This window comes from Leopardus geoffroyi, chromosome A2, assembly GCF_018350155.1.
Source record: "Leopardus geoffroyi isolate Oge1 chromosome A2, O.geoffroyi_Oge1_pat1.0, whole genome shotgun sequence".
NCBI classification, from domain to species: domain Eukaryota; kingdom Metazoa; phylum Chordata; class Mammalia; order Carnivora; family Felidae; genus Leopardus; species Leopardus geoffroyi.
The window spans coordinates 5,004,519-5,023,176 of NC_059331.1; the positions used below are offsets into that span (position 1 = coordinate 5,004,519).

At 51.0% G+C, this 18,658-nt stretch overlaps 2 protein-coding genes across 2 annotated transcripts in view; both read right to left on the minus strand.

Moving 5' to 3' along the window:
* Positions 1–8,681, minus strand: part of LOC123605204 (complement C3-like) — a 59,193-nt gene extending 50,512 nt beyond the window's left edge. The window contains exons 1-3 of the mRNA XM_045491754.1: positions 8,569–8,681; positions 8,234–8,305; positions 7,873–8,070 (exon numbers count right to left, since the gene is read on the minus strand). Of these exons, the coding sequence (XP_045347710.1) occupies positions 7,873–8,070; positions 8,234–8,261 (226 nt within the window). The 5' untranslated portion in view covers positions 8,262–8,305; positions 8,569–8,681. The remainder of the gene's footprint in view (positions 1–7,872; positions 8,071–8,233; positions 8,306–8,568) is intronic.
* LOC123605205 (complement C3-like) lies at positions 8,580–18,270 on the minus strand. Its single transcript, XM_045491755.1, has 15 exons — positions 18,129–18,270; positions 17,537–17,729; positions 16,961–17,123; positions 16,786–16,856; positions 14,932–15,026; positions 14,769–14,851; positions 14,596–14,686; positions 14,212–14,314; positions 13,994–14,120; positions 10,630–10,745; positions 10,393–10,539; positions 9,802–10,017; positions 9,477–9,683; positions 8,986–9,145; positions 8,580–8,698 (listed from the first exon to the last, which is right to left on the minus strand). The coding sequence occupies exons 1-14, from the start codon at positions 18,206–18,208 to the stop codon at positions 9,002–9,004; spliced, it is 1,836 nt and encodes a 611-aa protein (XP_045347711.1). The 5' UTR covers positions 18,209–18,270; the 3' UTR covers positions 8,580–8,698; positions 8,986–9,001.
* Between the last annotated feature and the right edge of the window lie 388 nt (positions 18,271–18,658).

An 18,658-nucleotide genomic window follows, 5' to 3' on the forward strand; every position in this document is an offset into this window, starting at 1 on the left:
CCTGGTGGAAGGTCCAAACCATCACCACTATGAGCAGTGGGACAGAACAGCCAAATATGCAACAGAGTGCATGATCACACTCCACAAACACTTCTGGAAGTCCCAGGACCTGGGCAGTGTATGACCTATTCTTAATATAGTAGGACTCACAGGTGCAGGACACATAACAAGCTATTAAAATGTGTAAAAATCAGAAACCTAGCCAAAATGATGAAATGGAAGAATTCTCCTCAAAAGAAATTCCAGGATGAAATGACAGCCAGAGAACTTCTCAAAACAGATCTAAACACTATATCTGAACAATAATTTAGAAAAACCGTCATAAGACTGATAGCTGGGCTTGAAAAAAGTATAGAAGACAGCAAAGAATCCATTGCTGAAGAGATCAAAGACTATGAAATAATCAAGGTGGATTAAGAAATGTTGTAAATGAGAAACAAAATAACCCAGCTGCAGTGACAGCAAGGATGGAAGAAGTTGAAGAGAGAATAAGCGAAATAGAAGACAAAATTATGGAAAATGATGAAGCTGAAAAAAAGGAGGGCAAGGAAATTACTAGACCATGAGGGGAGATTTAGAGACCTAAGTGATTCTGTGAAATGAAATAATAACCGTATCATAGGAGTTCTGGAAGAAGAAGAGAGAAGGAAAGGGGCAGAAGGTTTATGTGAACAAATTATAGCTGAGAACTTCCCTCATCTAGGGAAGGAAACAGGCATCCAAGTGCTAGAGGCACAGAGAACTCCCTTCAAAATCAACAAAAAATGACATAATCATAGTGAAACTGCAAAATACAAAGATAAAGAGAGAATTATGAAAGCAGCTAGGGAAAAACGGGCCTTAACCTACAAGGGTAGACACATAAGGGTAGTAGCAGACCTGTCCACTGAAACTTGGCAGGCCAGAAGCGAGTGGCAGGAAACATTCAATATGCTGAATAGCAAAACTAGGCAGCCAAGAATCCTTCATCCAGGAAGGCTGCCATTCAGAATAGAAAGAGAGATAAAGGCTTTCCCAGACAAACAAAAACTGAAGGAGTTTGTGACCACTAAACCAGCCCTGCAGGAGAGCGTAAGGGGGACTCTGTGAGTGGAAAGCAGCAATGACTACAAGGGACCAGAGACATCACCATAAGCACAAAACCTGCAGATAACACAATGGCAGTAAATCCATACCTTTCAATAATCACTCTCGATGTAAATGGACTAAATGTCCCAATCAAAAGACACAGGGTATCAGAATGGATAAAAAAAAAATAAGATCCATCTATATGTTGACTGTAAGAGACTCCTTTTAGACCTGAGGACACCTGCAGATTGAGAGTGAAGGGACGGAGAACCATCTATAATGCTATTGGACATCAAAAGAAAGTTGGAGTAGCCATACTTATATCACACAAACTAGATTTTAAAACAAAGTCTATAACAAGAGATGAAGAAGGGCATTATATCATAATTGAGAGGCGTATCCATCAAGAAGAGTTAATAATTATAAATGTTTAAGCACCCAGTGTGTAGCACCCAAATATATAAATCAATCACAAACATAAATGAATGTGTACACAATAATACTGTGATTGTATTAATCACAGTATTAATGTGTACTTTAATACTCCATTTACCATAATGGACAGATCATATAATCAGAAAATCAATAAGGAAACAATGGCTCAGAATGACAGATGGACTTAACAGATGTATTCAGAACTTTTCATCCAAAGGTAGCAGAATACACATTCTTCTTGAGGGCACATGGAACTTTCTCCAGAAGAGATCACTTACTGGGACACAAATCAGCCCTCAACAAGTATAAAGAGATTGAAATCATACCAAGCATATTTTCAGATCACAACGCTATGAAACTTGAAATCAACCACAAGAAAAATTCGGAAAGCCCCCAAATACATGGAGGTTAAATAAAACCCTACTAAAGAATGAATGGGTAATTCAGGAAATTAAAGGAGGAATTTAAAAGCGTATGGAAGGGAATGAAAATGAAAACATGAAAGTCAAAACCCTTTGAGGTGCAGCAAAGGTAGTTCCAAGAGGACAATACATTGGATTTCAGGCCTTTCTCAAGAAGCAAGAAAGATTCCAAATACAGAATCTACCCTCACAACCAAAGGAACTAGAAAGACAGCAGCAAAAAGAAAAAAAAAAAAAAAAAAAAAAAAAAAAAAAAAAAAAAAAAACAAGCCCAAAGCCAGAAGAAGAGAATTAATAAAGATTAGAGCAGAAATAAACAATATAGAATCCAAAAAACAGAACAGATAAATGAATCTAAGAGCTGGTATTTTGAAAGAATAAACAAAATTGATAACCTCCTAGCCAGATTTCTCAAAGAGAAAATCTGGTTGGGAACAGATAAAATCACAAAGAAAAGAGGAGAGATCACAGCAAACACCGCTGAAATACAAAATTTATTTGAGAATACAATGAAAAATTATATGCCAACAAACTGGACAACCTGTAAGAAATGGACAAATTCTAGACACCCATGCACTACCAAAACTCCAAAGGGAAGAAATAGAAAATTTGAACGGACCCATAACCAGTGAAGAAATTGAATCAGTTATCAAAAATCTCCCAACAAATAAGAGTCCTGGGCCAGATGACTTCCCAGGAGAATTCTACCAGACATTTAAAGCAGAGTTAATACCTATCATTCACAAGCTGCTCCAAAAAGATAGAAATGGAAGGAAAGCTTCCACGCTCATTCTTTTTTTTTAAAAATTTTTTTAACGTTTATTTATTTTTGACACAGAGAGAGACAGAGCATGAATGGGGGAAGGTCAGAGAGAAAGGGAGACACAGAATCCGAAGCAGGCTCCAGGCTTTGAGCCATCAGCCCAGAGCCTGACGCGGGGCTCGAACTCACAGACCGTGAGATCGTGACCTGAGTTGAAGTTGGACGCTTAACCAATTGAGCCACCCAGGTGCCCCACACACTCATTCTTTGAAGCCAGAATTACCTTGATCACAAACCAAAGACCCCACTAAAAAGGAGAATTACAGGCCAATATACCTGATGAAAATGGATGTAAAAATTCTCAACAAGATATTAGCAAATCGAATTCAACAGTATATTAAAAGAATTCCTCAACATGATCAAGTGGGATTCATTCCTGGACTGCAGGGCTGGTTCAATATTTGCAAACCAATCAACATGACACATCCCATTAATAGAAGAATGGATAAAAACCATAGGATCCTGTCAATAGATGCAGAAAAAAGCATTTGACAAAAACAGCATCCTTTCTTTAAAAAACCCTCAAGAAAGTCAGGATAGAAGGGACATGCCTTAACATCATCAAAGCCATATATGAAAGGCCACAACTGATATCATCATCAATGGGGAAAAACCGAGAGCTTTGCCACTGAGATCAGGAACACGACAGGGTTGTCCCCTTTTACCACTGGTGTCACTGGAAGTACTAACCTCAGCAATCAGACAACAAAACAAAATAGGCACCAAAATTGAGAGAAGTGTCAAACTTTTAGTCTTCACAGATGAAAGGATACTCTACTTGGAAACCAAAAAGACTCCACCAAAAACTGCTGGAACTGATCCATGAATTCAGCAAGGTTGCAGGATACAAAATCATTGTACACAAGTCGGTTGCATTTCTAGACACAAATAATGAAGAAACAGAAAACTATATCAAGTAATCAATCCCATTTACAATTGCACCAAGAACCACCAAATACCTAGGAATAAACCTAACCAAGGAGGTAAAAGATCTGTACACTGAAAACTATAGAAAGTTTATGAAAGAAACAGAAGAAGACACAACGAAATGGAAAAACATTCCATGCTCATGGATTGGAAGAGTAAGTATTGTTAAAACGTCGATACTACCCAAAGTGATCTACACATTCACTGCAATCCCAATGAAAACAGCACCAGCATTCTTCACAGAGCTAGAACAAACAATCCTAAGATTTTTATGAAACCACAAAAGACCCCAGATAGTCAAAGTAATGTTGAAAAGAAAACCAAAGCTGGAGGCATCACAATCCCAGACTTTAGTCTGTATTACAAAGCTGTAATCATCAAGACAGTATGGTATTGGCACAAAAACAGACACATAGACCAATGGAACAGAATAAAGAACCCAAAAATGGACCCACAAATGTATGGCCAACTAATCTTCAACAAAGCAGGAAAGAGTATCCAATGGAAAAAAGGCAGTCCTTTCAGCAAGTGATGCTGGGAAAACTGGACAGCAACATGCAGAAGAACGAACCTGGACCACTTTCTTACACCATACACAAAAATAAATTGAAAATGGATGAAAGACCTAAGTGTGAGACAGGAAACCATCAAGATCCTACAGGAGAAAACTGGAAGCAACCTCTTTGACCTCGGCCGCAGCAACTTCTTACTTGATGTGTCTCTGAAGGCAAGGGAAATAAAAGCAAAAGCGGACCATTTGGGACCTCATCAAGGTAAAAAGTTTCTGCACAGCACGGGAAACAATCAACAAAACTAAAAGGTAACCGATGGAATGGGAGAAGATATTTGCAAATGACATAACGGATAAAGGGTTAGTTAGTATACAAAATCTATAAACAACTTACCAAACTCAACACCCAGGAAACGAATAGTCCAGTGAAGAAATGGGCAGAAAACATGAACAGACACTTTTCCAAAGAAGACATCCAGATGGTAAACAGACACATGACAAGATGCTCGACATCACTCATCATCAGGGAAATACAAACCAAAAACACATTGAGATACCCCCTCACACTGGTCAGAGTGGCTAAAAGTAACAACTCAGGAAACAACAGATGTTGGTGAGGATGTGGAGAAAGGGGGACCCTCTTGCACTGTTGGTGGGAATACAAACTGGTGTAGCCACTCTGGAAAACAGTGTGGAGGTCCCTCAAAAAATCAAAATTAGATTTACCCTATGGCCCAGCAATAATAGCACTACTAGAAATTTATCCTAAAGGGCACACGAGTGCTGATTCGTAGGGGCGCGTGTACTCCAGTGGTTATAGTAGCATTTCAACAATAGCCAAATTATGGAAAGAGCTCAAATGTCCATCAACTGATGAATGGCTATATATACAGAGAATGGAATACTACTTGGTGATGAAAAAGAAGGAAAGCTGACCATTTGCAACAACGTGGATGGATCTGGAGGGTATTATGCTAAGTGAAATAAGTCAGAGAAAGGCAGATATCGTATTTTTTCACTCATATGTGGAATTTGAGAAACAGAAGACCATAGTGGGAGGGAAGGAAAAATTAGATACAAAGAGAGAGGGAGACAAACCATAAGAGACTCTTAAACACAGAGAACAGACTGAGGGTTGATGGGAATAGGATATGGGGGGAGTGGGGAAAATGGGTGATGGGCATTGAGGAGGACACTTGGGATGAGCACTGGGGTTGTATGTAAGTGATGAATCATAGGACTGCGCTCCTGAAGCCAAGACTACACGCATTGGCAATAAATTTAAAAAAAAAAAAGAAAGAAAGAAATTACACAAGGCTGGGGGAGGAAACACCTGAGTGTGTGTAAGCCATATCCCAGTAGATCAGATATTTTGTCTAATTTTCCTCTTTGAGAAAGAAAGTCTATAGGTCACTGGAGCAGAAGGCACCAAGCCTAGATTAGAATAATTTTCACAGACTGAAGATTCAGCCCTTTACTCATGTGTGTTGGGAATCTTTGTGTGTTTTTTGGGGGGTGATGGTGGAGGGCGTGCTAGCCTTCCAGCTAAAAGAATTCAGAAATATGTGTCCCCTTTGGCGATGTCTGCCTTTAGGAGGTGACTGCACATTTCTAAGCAAAAATAAATAAATTAAATGAATAAATAAGTAAATAAATAAATAAATATAAATATAATAAATAAATAAATAAATAAATAAATAAAATTAAAATAAAAATATGAGTGTACATGAAAAGTATGTGTTACCATATAAGGATCCATACCTGCTGTCATACAGGCTACATAAAAATTGATTTGGAGGAAATTTTCCCTTGGCTTAAATTTTGCCCTGATCTGATAGCAGAAAGAGGTTTAGAAATGGACTATCCAGGAATAAGGAGGAACTTTACAGTGGAGAGACCCAGCAGACAGCGCCTTAATCACGTGATCAAGACTCACAGCACCAACAATGGGACAAATCAATGTCTTTGGGCTCCCGACATGATGCACTGAGAATCCATAGTGTCTCTCCTGTGACAGTGCTGCCCCCAAATGCAAAACCTGGATGTCATTACGAGGAAGCATGGAGCCAACCCAAACCGTGGGACAGCCCCCCAAGTAGCCGGACGTGAAAGTCACTCAAGACGGCTGTGCTGCCAGGGGTTGAGCAGATCCAAGGACACTAAGGAGACCCCACCAGGAAATACGACGTCTGTTCCTGCACAGATCCTTTTCCTATAAAGGATCCAGACCAAGCCACAGGGAAACCACTGGCCAGCCTGAACGGGGTTGGAGGTTTTGGTGGTGGTAACAAGTCAACATTAACGTCCTAATTCTGATGCCTGTGCTGTGGTTTTGTGGCAGAATATCTTTGCTTCTAGAAATTCCACACGGAGCCAATTAGGGGCCTCAATGGTGCGGCCTCAAATGATTCAGAGAGATAAAAGGTTTTTATGCGCATTTTCCTTTTTCTGCTTGAGAGTCTAAAGATTTAAAAAAAAAATGATTATGTTTGCTTGGATCGGGCAGCCTGCCGCTTATGGCGTTTCCCCATCTTCCTTAGTTTTTAAGCAAAGGGGTTCTGTTTCGTGACTTTTCATCCTGTGGTCAATAAGGTAACTTCCCTCGGTTTCAAGAGCCGCTCACACTGGCCCTTGTTCTCAGAGCCCAATTTGGACGACACAGTTTCTGGTCCCCATGAAAACGATGGCATGTGCAAAAGAAGTGTTCAAAGGGCCAGTGAGAAGGGTCAGTGCAGCAAGCACCACTCTGCCCACAGGGGTTAAAAAGAGCACTCTGGACAGGGCGGGCCGAGAGGGAATCTGCCAGGGGGACCCTCACGACAGGGGCCATGCTGCCTATGGTGCGGGGGGGCTCTCTGTGGGCTTGGTTTCCTCTGTACCCATCCTAGCAGAAAGGCCTTTCTCTACACAAGACACATCAAAAAGCATTTTTAAAAAGCAGACATCAGGCCTCACTGGGCTCAAAGGCTCTGAGCAAATGGCAGGTAGGATTCCCACCAGTTCTGTCAGGGCTGCCTTGTGGTGGGGACCATTCTGATTCTGCTTTCAATGGGCTTCTTGGAAGAGAAATTTCTCTTGGCTTAACATTTATTTGGCCTGAGATGTAAAGTTTCAAGTGTGCACATGCTTTGTCTTATCCAGAACTGAATGAATGAATGAATGAGTGAATGAATGAATGAGTGAATGAATGAATGAGGGAGGGAGGGAATGAATGAATGAAAACAAATCAACAGATGTTGTCAGGCATTGAGTTAGGCACCTCTTTGGAAAGCAACATAAATGAGTTTTCTTTGGTAAAGGCAGGCTAAAAACGCATCTCAGACAGAAGCATCCTCCCCCTTCAGACAGGCCCTTCTCCCCCCTCAGACACAGGCATCCTTCCACCCAAACAGGCACCTTCCCCCATTCAGATAGGTTCTTCTCCCTCAGACAGGTCCTGGCTGCTCTCACCCAGTCTCCCCACTCTGGCTGCCCTCCTCCCTCAGATCAGGCCCTACCCCCTCTGATCAAGCTTTCCCACTCTGGCCTGGGCCTCTTCCCTCAGACCAGGCCATCCCCACTCTCACAGAGCTTCCCCACTCTGGCTGGCCTCTTCCTTCCAAACCAAGCCTGCCCCCCTCTGACCGAGCCTACTCCCTTCAGTCCAGGCCCTCCCGCTCTGGCCAGCCACAGGCAAGTGGACTCACTCCGGGCCAATCCCAAGTGGACATTACGGGTGTGGTTGAGCCTCAGCTGGGTGATGTAGTTGCAACAGTCCAGGAAGGCCTTCACGCACGAGGCCTCGTGCTGGATGAACCGAGCCCTGCGCTGGCACGAGAACTTCATGGGGTTCTCCCGCATGCCATGTTCACAGCACTTGCGCAGCTGCTTTGGGTACTGACCCACTGTGGGGACACGACACCTGTCAGGGCCTCAGCCGGGACCTCAAAGCAGGAGGAGCTCATGGCGGACCACGGGTAGGACGTCCCCAGGGCCGGGCCCTGCCCTGCTCCCTCCTGGGCTGGATCCCGGAGGGACAGAGTTTGGGGGGAGGTGGGGGGCCCCCACCTTTGTCCATCCTCTTCTCCATGAGCATCACCGAGCGGCGGCGCCAGGTAGCTGGTTTGGGGCACTCGGGATCTGAGGGGAGGGCACACGCGAACAAGATGGGTTAAGCGTCCACTGAGGGTCCCCAATGTACTCCTCTCAGTAGCCGTGAGGGAGCCATGAGTTGTTCCCATTTGACAGATGAGGAAACTGAGGCTCAGTAGGCAGTGATTCACTAGGTGGGGGCTGGGGCAGGACTTGAACCCAGGGCCCCCACCTGCTCTCAGCATCTGAGGACCTCAGAACACTGCCCTCCACCTGCTCTCAGCATCTGGGGTGGAGGCCCCGGCCCTCACCTGTCCTATCCGGGGTCTGCAGGTTTGTGTTGGTCTGGAAGGCCAGCCCTGCGTCCGTGAAGACGCCGGCATAGTCCTTCCCGCTGCCTGCGGTGCAGCCGATGTCAGCCTTCTCCACCACGTTCCAGATCTGCGGGAGGGCAGGGGTCACCAGGCTGACATGTCCGACCGCCCCTCCGTTCTGGTCCCAGACCCCTCTCAGAGCTGTGTGCACAGCCCCCGCCAAGCACCCCCAGCGCAGACTCCTCCATCTACGCTCCCACCCGCAGCCTTCACTTCTGCGCCACGTCTGTGTCCGTCCCAGCCTCCGTCCCGCCCACGCCTAACCCCACTTCCGGTTCCCTTCTGAGCGCCACCCGCGCCTCAGCCCCACGCCACCCCTTTGCTTCCGCCACACCCCAGCGGTACGGGGCGCACCTTGCTTTGAGTTAACTTATTCTTCTTGTTCAGCACGAACACGCCCTTGTCCACCACCACGAGCCCCACTCGGGACCCCGTGGTCCCCCTCGATCTTGAGGGTCATCTGCTGGCCAGGTAGGTGAACCCTCTCTTCCTTCCTGCCACCTTTCACCACCAGCTGTTGGCGGGGATGGGGTGTGCACAGAGGTAGGAGTGAGGGGTCAGCCCTGCCAGGCTGGGTCTCCATCAGCAGTCAGCCCAGGGCAGTGTCCGTGCTGTGCTGGTCAGGAAGGGGCAACGGTGGAGACAGACAGACTGAAGGTGGAAAGGCCAGCAGGGAGGGAGATACTGAAGCTGAAACAGAGGTGGGGAGAGAAGGAGCTGGAAAAGGAAAAGATGGGCCTCGGTTGGGGACCCCACCCAGAGGGCTGGAGACAGGCAGAGACGGAGCGAGCACTGGCCAGGCGGGGGTGCCAAGATGGGTGCGGAGGAAGGCTCCGGAAGCTTACCTTGCCCACACAGGAGTCCTTGACATCCACCCACACGGAATCGGCCACCACCTCCCTCTGGCCATTGCTGTTAAGGCAGGTGTAGTAAACCACCAGGCGGAAGGAAGGAATGAAGTCCTCAGTGATGGTCAGGGGCAATGCGACCACATCCTGGCCGAGCTCACGCTTCTGTCGACCCACCTTCAACAGTTTCCCTTTGTTCATGATCTGGGGGAGACAGGTTGGCGTAAGGAAGAATCAGCAAGGTCGGGGGGGGGGTGGCCCTGGACTGGGGGTGCTGCAGAAGTAAGGAGGAGGGGTCTGGGGATCCTAGGAGGGCACAGACCAGGTAGGTGTAGTAGTAGATATCTTTCTGCTTGGTGGTGGTGGGGTCAATTCGCAGGTGGATGTTCACATTGAGATCTTCCCCTGGCTTGAGCTCCATGCGAGGTACAGACAGATGGAGGTAGTTACTGCAGCTGCCCATGATTTTGTAGGGTTGGGCGAGCATACTGCTTGTGGCCTGTCGTGACTCCAGGATACCATCCTTCCTAGTGGTTACCTGGGTGAGGAAAGGGGGATGAATTCTGGCCCCCCAAAGATGTCCACATCCTAATCCCTGGGACCTGGGAATACGGTACCTTCCCTGGCCAGAGGGACTGTGCAAATGGGATTAAGTGTCTGAGGATGGGGAGTCTGTTTTGGATTATCCAGGTGGGTCAAATGTAATCACAGGACCCTTAGATGGTAGCTACGCAGATGGCTGGACCCGTCTATGCAGATAAAAACACTCTATGTGAGTGGCAGGATCCCCTGATACAATAAAAGGACCCCACTCCTCACGTGGCAGGATGACTGTGGCAGAGGACAGATTCCCTCCATGCAAATCCAGTCCCCTATCGCCTGAGTGTAGGGCTACAGGTGGGCGAGGACTCACGGTGATGGGCAGGGGCACCGGTTTGTTGGGTGTGTTGATGATCAGCTTGGCCACGCCGTCGACCTGGGTCAAGGACCGTGCACTGGAGTCCTGGGTCTCCACAGGGACGTTGCGTGCCGGGGAGCCGTCGGGGTTCGTCACGAACACCTGCGGGTGCAGTGCAGGGGCAGGTGGACCCAGAGGCGTGGCTGATGCTCAGGGGAAGGGTGGGGGAGGCAGCCCCACCCCGGGTCTCACCATGAGGTCAAAGGGCATGCCTGGTTTGAAGAACTTGGACGTCTTGGTGAAGTGGATCTGGTAGGGGGAGGTCACGATGGGGATCCCGCTGCGCTCCGCCTCCACCATGTCGCTGCCTGAGGGGGCCAGCCGTGAGGGCAGGTTCCTGGGCCACCCCTCCAGGTTGGACCACACCTTACACTGGGCCACCCTCAGACTGGGCCTCCTCCATCAGACTGGCTGGAACCTTCATTCTGTTCCTCCCCATCAGACTGGCTAGAACCTTCACTCTGTTCCTCCCCCATCACTGGGACTCCTCTGTCAGACTGGATCCCACCTTCATGCTGGGCCTCCCTCCTCCGACTGGACATCATCTATCAGACAGGATCCAACCTTCATACTGGCCTCCTGTGCTCAGACTTCCTCTGTCAGACTGTTGCCCACCTTCATTCTGGCCTCCCCACTAGGATGGGACCTCCTCTGTCAGACTGGCCCCCAACCTCACTGGGCCTGTTTTCAGACTGGGCCTACTCTGTGAGACTGGATCCCAATTTCATTTTGGGCCGCCCTCCTGAGACTGGGCCTCCTCTATCAGACTGGATCCCACTTTTATTCTGGACCTCTCCCCTCAGACCAGGCCTTCTCTGTCAGACAGCTTCCCACCTTCATAGTGGGCCTCCCTCAGACCAGGTCTCCTCTGACAAACTGGCGGGCACCTTCATTCCTCAGACTATGCCTACCCTGTCACTGGCTCCCACCTTCAGACTTGGCCTCCTTTGTCAGACTGGATCCCACATTCCTTCTGGACCTCCCCCCCTCAGAATGGGCCTCCTCTATCAGACTGTTTCCCATCTTCATACTGGGCTTCCCCTCTCAGACTTGGCCTCACCTGACAGACTGCATCCCAATTTCATTCTGGGTCTCCCCCCTCAGACTCAGCCACCTCTATCAGACTGCATCCCACCTTCATTCTGGCCTCCCCACTTCAGACTCAGCCACCTCTATCAGACTGCATCCCACCTTCATTCTGGCCTCCCCCCTTCAGACTGGACCTCCTCTATCAGACTGGATTCCACCTTCATTCTGGGCTCCCCCCTCACTGGGCCTCCTCTGTCAGACAGGATCACACCTTCATTCTGACCTCCCCTCTCAGACTGGGCTTCTGTCAGACTGGATCCCACCTTCATAGTGGGCCTCCCCCTCAGACTAGGCTTCCTCTATCAGACTGGATCCCACTTTCATTCTGAGGCTCCCTCCCCCCTCAGACTGGGCCTCCTCTATCAGACTGCATCCCACATTCATATTGGGCCTCCCCCCTCAGACTGTGCCTCCCCTATCAGACTTGATCCCACCTTCATTCTGGCCTCCCCCTCAGACTGGGCTAGTCATTCACACTGGATCCCACATTCATACTGGGCCTCCCCCCTCAGACTGGGCCACCCACGTAAGACTGGATCCCACCTTCATACTGGACCTCTGCCCTCAGACTGGGTCTCCTCTGTCAGACTGGATCCCACCTTCATTCTGGCCTGCCCCCTCACTGGGCCTCCTGTATCAGACTGGATCCCACTTTCATTCTGGACCTCCCTCCTCAGACTGGGCCTCCCATGTCAGACTGGATCCCAGCTTCATTCTGGCTTCCCCCATGAGAATGGGCCTCCTCTATCAGTCTGGATCCTACATTCATACTGGGCCTCCCCCCCTCCAGACTGGGACTCCTGTATCAGACTGGATCCCACCTTCATTCTGGGCTCCCCCTCACTGGGCCTCCTCTGTCAGACTGGATCCCACCTTCATACTGGGCCTCCCCCCGCAGACTGGGCCTCCTCTACAGACTGGATCTCTCTTTCATTTGGACCTCCCTTCCTCAAAATGGGCCACCTCTATCAGAATGGATCCCACATTCATTCTGGGTCCCCCCCCCCGACTGGGCCTCCTCTATCAGACTGGATCCCACTTCATTCTGGGCTCCCCCTCACTGGGCCTCCTCTGTCAGACTGGATCCCACCTTCATACTGGGCCTCCCCCGCAGACTGGGCCTCCTCTACAGACTGGATCTCTCTTTCATTCTGGACCTCCCTTCCTCAAAATGGGCCACCTCTATCAGAATGGATCCCACGTTCATTCTGGGTCCCCCCCCCTGACTGGGCCTCCTCTATCAGACTGGATCCCACATTCATACTGCGCCTCCCCCTCAGACTAGGCCTCCCCCCTCAGACTGGATCCCACCTTCATAGTGGGCCTACCCTCAGATTGGCCCTCCTCTATGAGACTGCGTCCCACTTTCATTCTGGGGCTCCCCCTCAGATTGGGCATTCTGTATCAGATTGGATCCCACATTCATACTGGGCCTCCCCCTCAGACTGGGCCTCCCCTGTCAGACTGGATCCCACCTTCATATTGGGCCTCCCCCTCAGACTGGGCCTCCTCTATCAGACTGGATCCCACTTTCATACTGGGCCTCCCCCCTCAGATTGGGCCTCATCTATCAGACTGGATCCCACCTTCATAGTGGGCCTTCCCCCTCGGACTGGGCCTCCTCTATCAGATTGGATCCCACTTTCATTCTGGGGCTCCTTCCCCCCTCAGACAGGACCTCCCCTGTCAGACTGGATCCCACCTTCATTCTGGCCTCCCCCTCAGACTGGACCTTCTCTATCAGACTGGATCCCACCTTCATACTGAGCCTCCCCCTCAGACTGGGCCTCCTCTACAGACTGGATCTCACTTTCATTCTGGATCTCCCCCCCTCAGAATGGGCCACCTCTATCAGAATGGATCCCACATTCATTCTGGGCCTCCCCACCTCAGATTGGGCCTCCTGTATCAGACTGGATCCCACCTTTATTCTGGGCTCCCCCCTCACTGGGCCTCCTCTGTCTGACTGGATCCCACCTTCATACTGGCCTCCCCCATCAGACTGGGCTTCACTATCAGACTGGATCCCACCTTCATTCTGGCCTCATCCCATCAGATTGGGCCTCCGCTATCAGACTGGATCCCACCTTCATACTGGGCCTCCCCCCTCAGACTGGGCCTCCTCTACAGACTGGATCTCACTTTCATTCTGGACCTCCCCCACTCAGAATGGGCCACCTCTATCAGACTGGATCCCACATTCATTCTGGGGCTTCCTCCCCCCTCAGATTAGCCCTCCTCTATCAGACTGGATCCCACTTTCATTCTGGGGCTCCCCCCACCCTCAGAATGGGCCTCCTTTGTCTCACTGGGTATCACTTTCCTCTGGATATCATCTCTTACACTTGGCCTCTGCCCTCAGACTGGTTCTCCCCTGTCACACTGCATTCCACATCCATTCTGGGCCTCTGCCCTCACACTGGGCCTCCCCCCTCATTTGGGTCCCTTTCCTCAGACCAGGCCTCACCTGAGTGCAGGATAACGGTGACAGACACGTACAACGACTTCCCCACCAGGGCATCTGCTCTGGAGGGTTCCACCCCGCTCAGCAGGACCTTTCGTTCCAGCCTGGCCTCCCCACTGCCATCATTGATCTGGGGGAGGAAGGAAGGCTCAGAGAGGGGGAGGGGCGCAGGTGAGGGAGGGGGAAGTCCAAAGTGGAGGAGGCTCAGAGGGGCAGAGCACCTGAACACGGGTGAGGGACTGGGGCAGCGAAATCCTCTGGTCACCATCCTGGACCCCAAAGATGACGAAGGCTATTCCATCCACATTCTTCCCATACAAGAACCTGAGAGGCAAGAGGGTCTCAGATGCTCCTCTCCTGAAGGGCGAGGCTGGCTGCAAACTTCCACGGACCCCTGGTCCCTCGCCTGGTGCTTACCTGGCCAGTATCTGGTTCTTCACTCAGCGCCCACCTGGTCCCACACCTGGCCACCCCGCACCCGGGTTCCCTTACCCGGCCCCTACCTGGCTCCACCCCTACCTGCCAACCTGGCCCGTCATCTAGCCCTCACCTGGCCCCCCTCCCCTCCCCTCCCCTCCCACCTGGTCCCATTCCTAGCCCCTCACCTGGCCGTGATGGTGACCTCCAGGCCCTGTGGGTCATCAATGTAGTAGAATTTCTCTGTAGGCTCCACTTGGACCTCAAAACTGGGCAGCACTGGGGGCGAGACGGCACCAGTAGGCTGTCAGCACTGGGCCTGGCACTTGGGGCCCCCACCCTGACTCCTTCCTCCTCTTACCGTACTCCTTCACCTCGAACTCAGCAGAGAATACCTGCTGTGGGGCATCTTCATAGTGGGCTTCTATCTTCCACTGCCCTGTACTGTGGGGAAGGCAGGTGAGTGAGCCAGCCAGACGCCCTCCCTTGGCATAGGGAACCCCCTCTAGGAGGGCCTGACATACTTGACCTGCTCCGGGATGTTCCAAGACAGGGACAAGATGCCAACCTGTTTCTGAGAAGATAGGGAGTCCTTCTTGATGAGAATATTGTCGGGGGTCTGTAGAGACAGGGAGGGCGTGTCTCTTCAGAGACCTGTCTTAGCCCCTAGGCTCCCTTCCTCCTCTCTGTGTCTGGACACTCTCTGTGTCATGACTACTGGGGCAGTGGTTATGAACATGGACTTGAGTCAGTCAGCCTGGGTTCAAATGCCCACTCTCCCATTTACGCGCTGTGTCACCTTGGGCAAATTGCTTGATGTCTCTGTGCTCAATGTGCCCAGCTAGAAGAAGGAGAGGAACATAGCCCCTCCCTCACTGGCTTGGCACATGATTCATGTAAGCTGGAGCTCACTCTCGTCGGCGGCTGTCTGAATACCGATAGTAACTAGCATTTATCACCTACTTTGTGCGGGACCCTGTGGTAAGCATCCTATGGGCGCTAAGTCACACAGCATTGCCTACCTTCGACTCTGACCTACAAGAATACAAAGTCGTGTGGTTCAACCTAACACACAGTATGTCATTCGTTGCAAATAACTAAACACCAGGAGACATCATGTAAAAATCTGGCTTTCTGGCTCCTCTCGGAAATTGGGATAACCGTGCATACGGGTTCCTGTTGGCACATAGCGACATTTGACTGGAACTGGGCAGAGGCTCTACCGTTAGAGGTGTGTGTTCTCCGTTCCCCACAAATCCCACCGATCCCCACAGTCAGCTTGTGGCTGTCAGGACCTGGTCCCTGTTACCTTTGCGTGATTGCAAGAAATACTCATGACGATCCTCTGAGAACCACCTACCTCTTCCCTCTGTCCTTCACTTCCTCCTTCCATTCCCCCTCCCCCCCCCCACCCTTTTCCTGCCCTAGCCCAGTAAATGGTAATGAAATTACTGTATGCCAAGCACCCATCCTGTCTGGAATTTAGGTTCTGTGGAGGTCTAGGGAGCGGGCAATTAGCAAATGAATACATTCAATTTATAGGATGTCTAAAGGAGATGACAGGAAGGGAGACCAGTGGAGTGTGTGTGTGTGTGTGTGTGTGTGTGTGTGAGTTGGGAGAGGGTGTCTGCAATTTTACAGGTCCTCAGAGAGGCTTCTCTGTAAAATTGTGCCATCGGTGACATTTGAGCAGAGACTTGAATGACGTGATGGGGCAAGCTATGTGGGTATTTGGAGGAAGAGCGTTTTGTGAGTAGTGGGGGAACAGCCTGTGCAAAGGTCCTAGGGCTGGCTCTTTATGGCAGTTGGAGGGACAGCAATAAGGCCCATGTGGCTGGAGCAGAGTGAGTGAGGGGAAGAGAGGGAGGAGAGGAGGAGAGGAGGACAGGTAGGGGACTGGGCAAGTCTTGCAGGGCCTTGGGGAGTGCAGGGAGGACTTAGGCTTTTACCCCAAGGAGGTGGGAGCTCCTGGAGGGCTCTGGGTGGAGGAGGGTGGGACAGGAGTTGGGTGCTCGAGGCTGCCCCCTGGCAGCAGGAGGCGGATTGGGCTACAGAGAGTTTTTATCTGTCATCTCAATCTTCAGCTGAGAAAACCAAGCCCCAGGAGGGTGAAGTGACCTGTCCAGAGTGACACGGTCCCCAGAGGTTTGTCTGGAGCCGGAATCCACGGGCAGAAGCATCACTGTGCCCGGTATCCCTGGATCTCGGCCCTGTGTCCAGGGCTCTTTCTGTGTTCAAGGCTCTACAGGTCTCTTTGCCTTTCGGCCTCTGCAGTCCTGCCTTTTCTGGAATCTCTTCTCTGTCTCTCTCTATCTCTTTGTCTCTCCCCGAGTCTCTGCCCAGGGGGAGTCATCGTCTGGGTTCCCCGCTGCTGGTACCTGGATGCTGACGATAATGGTCCGGCCCACGGGCAGTAGGTCGTTGTCCACGGTAAAGATCCGATAGAGGACTGGGAGATGATGTTAGAGAAAGGGGGCGGTGAGTGAGGCCCTGCCCCTCCCCACAGTCCCCCCCCCCCCCAGCCCTCTCTCCAGCAACCGCCCAGCCCCTTACCCGTGGAGCCTGGGGTATAGATGGGCTTGTCCGTCTGGATGAAGAGGTACCCGCTCTGAAAGCTGACCAGCACCACCTTCTCCACCACGGTGCCCCCGAAGTCCGCCTGGACAGTCACGAATTTTTTCCCCTTCCCTGATGTTAATTCCCGGTTGGCTGGGATCTAGGCATAGCCAGAGAATCATTGAGATGCTGCCTCCCGGCCCCTTGCCCGCATTCAGCCCCAGGCTTTCACCCCCAGGCTTTCAGTGGGGTCCACACATGCCTGCCCTTCCTGCCAATAGCACCTGTCCACCACTCCGGGTCTCCCTGGTGTGCCCAGGTTGGGAGCGGAGGGGTAGTAGGGGAGGGAGCAAGGGTCTAAGATGGGTAGGGATCAGAAAGGGGGATGAGTAGGGGGAATCAGACATGGGGCTCAGAGGACCTCTCTTAGGAGAGGGGCTCAAAGCTAGGGGCTCAGGATAGGAGAGGCTAATTGAAGGAGGAGTCTCAGAGAGGGGAGGGGCTTCCAAGTGGGATGGGTTCAAAACGTGGAGGAGACTCAGAGCGGGGAGGGGCGCCCGCAGGTGCACGCACCTTGATGTTGACTGTGCTCATGTGGTCATTATCCTTGGTCAGATCAGTGTTTCCTCTGGACAAACTTAGCTTCCTGTCTGGAAAGTCGTAGACGCTGACCGCGACTGCAATGTTGCCTCCATAGTCATGGGCCTCCAGCAGCACGGTCTCCTCATTCTCCAGCCGCAGGATGTTGGGGGTGATCATGGAGAACCTGCAGGTCGGGTGGAACACGGGATGGAGCTGCCGTTCAAGGGACCAGGGTTCCAGTCCTCACCCGCATATCACGAAGCCCCCAAGTCCTGTGAAGTCAGATCTCGAGGCCTCCAAGTGATTCCGCAGCCACGGAATCACTGAACACACCACAGGCACCCAAACCTGCAGACCCCTGTTCTAGAAACATCCGCCTCCCATTGTAACCCGAGGGCCATGAACCCCCAGCTCATGAAATCATGAGCTCACAGGCAGCCCAAGTCCATTCACATCGCAACCCGCTGACCCCTGCCTCCACAGACACCCACGTGCGCCCTGGATTCTACTAGGACCTGAACCCGTGAGTGCCCCCTCCCACCACACAAGTAGCCCGGTTTGGAGAAGGGTCATGACCACTCACATGGGGTCCCCCGGTGCCGGGGGCAGGATGGTAAGCAGCAGCAGCAGCAGCAGCGGGCTGGGGCCTGAGGCAGGCCCCATGGTGCAGGGACGGTGGAGGGACAGAGGGACGGAGGAAGCGGACTGGGAGGGAATGAGCAGAGGCTGCTGGAGGCTGCCTTTTATCTGCCTCCCGCCTCCCCCCTGCAACCTCAGCCCAGCCCGCAGCTCCCGTGGCTTCCCCCTTCCTGGAGCTGCCCCAGATTTCTCAATACCATTTCCTAAGTTTTTCAATCCCTGGGGCCAGTGTGTCCTGGGGTAACTAACCCAAGGGCATGTCCTCCAGCAACATGGACACACCTTCCCCCTGCCAAGGTCTCCCTCAGGGTCAAGGTCAGTTGGTAAACAGGGACCTTTCCCTGTTGCACCTACTTAGCGGTGGAGGAACGCTGAGGGCCAGAGAGCTCCCCACCCCAGATATTTGGGCCTGGTGCCCAGTCTTCTTTCGGCCATGCGTTTGTTAACCAATGCCTTTCTATGGGTTCATCTCTA

Coding starts and splice junctions, on each gene's coding strand:
- LOC123605205 (XM_045491755.1), bottom strand. CDS start 18,208: ATGGGGCCTGCCTCAGGCCCCAGCCCGCTGCTGCTGCTGCTGCTGCTT. Junction 16,857..16,960: donor CTATACCCCAGGCTCCACGG/GTAAGGGGCTGG, acceptor ATCATCTCCCAG/TCCTCTATCGGATCTTTACC. Junction 14,687..14,768: donor GTTCGAGGTGAAGGAGTACG/GTAAGAGGAGGA, acceptor TCTCGCCCCCAG/TGCTGCCCAGTTTTGAGGTC.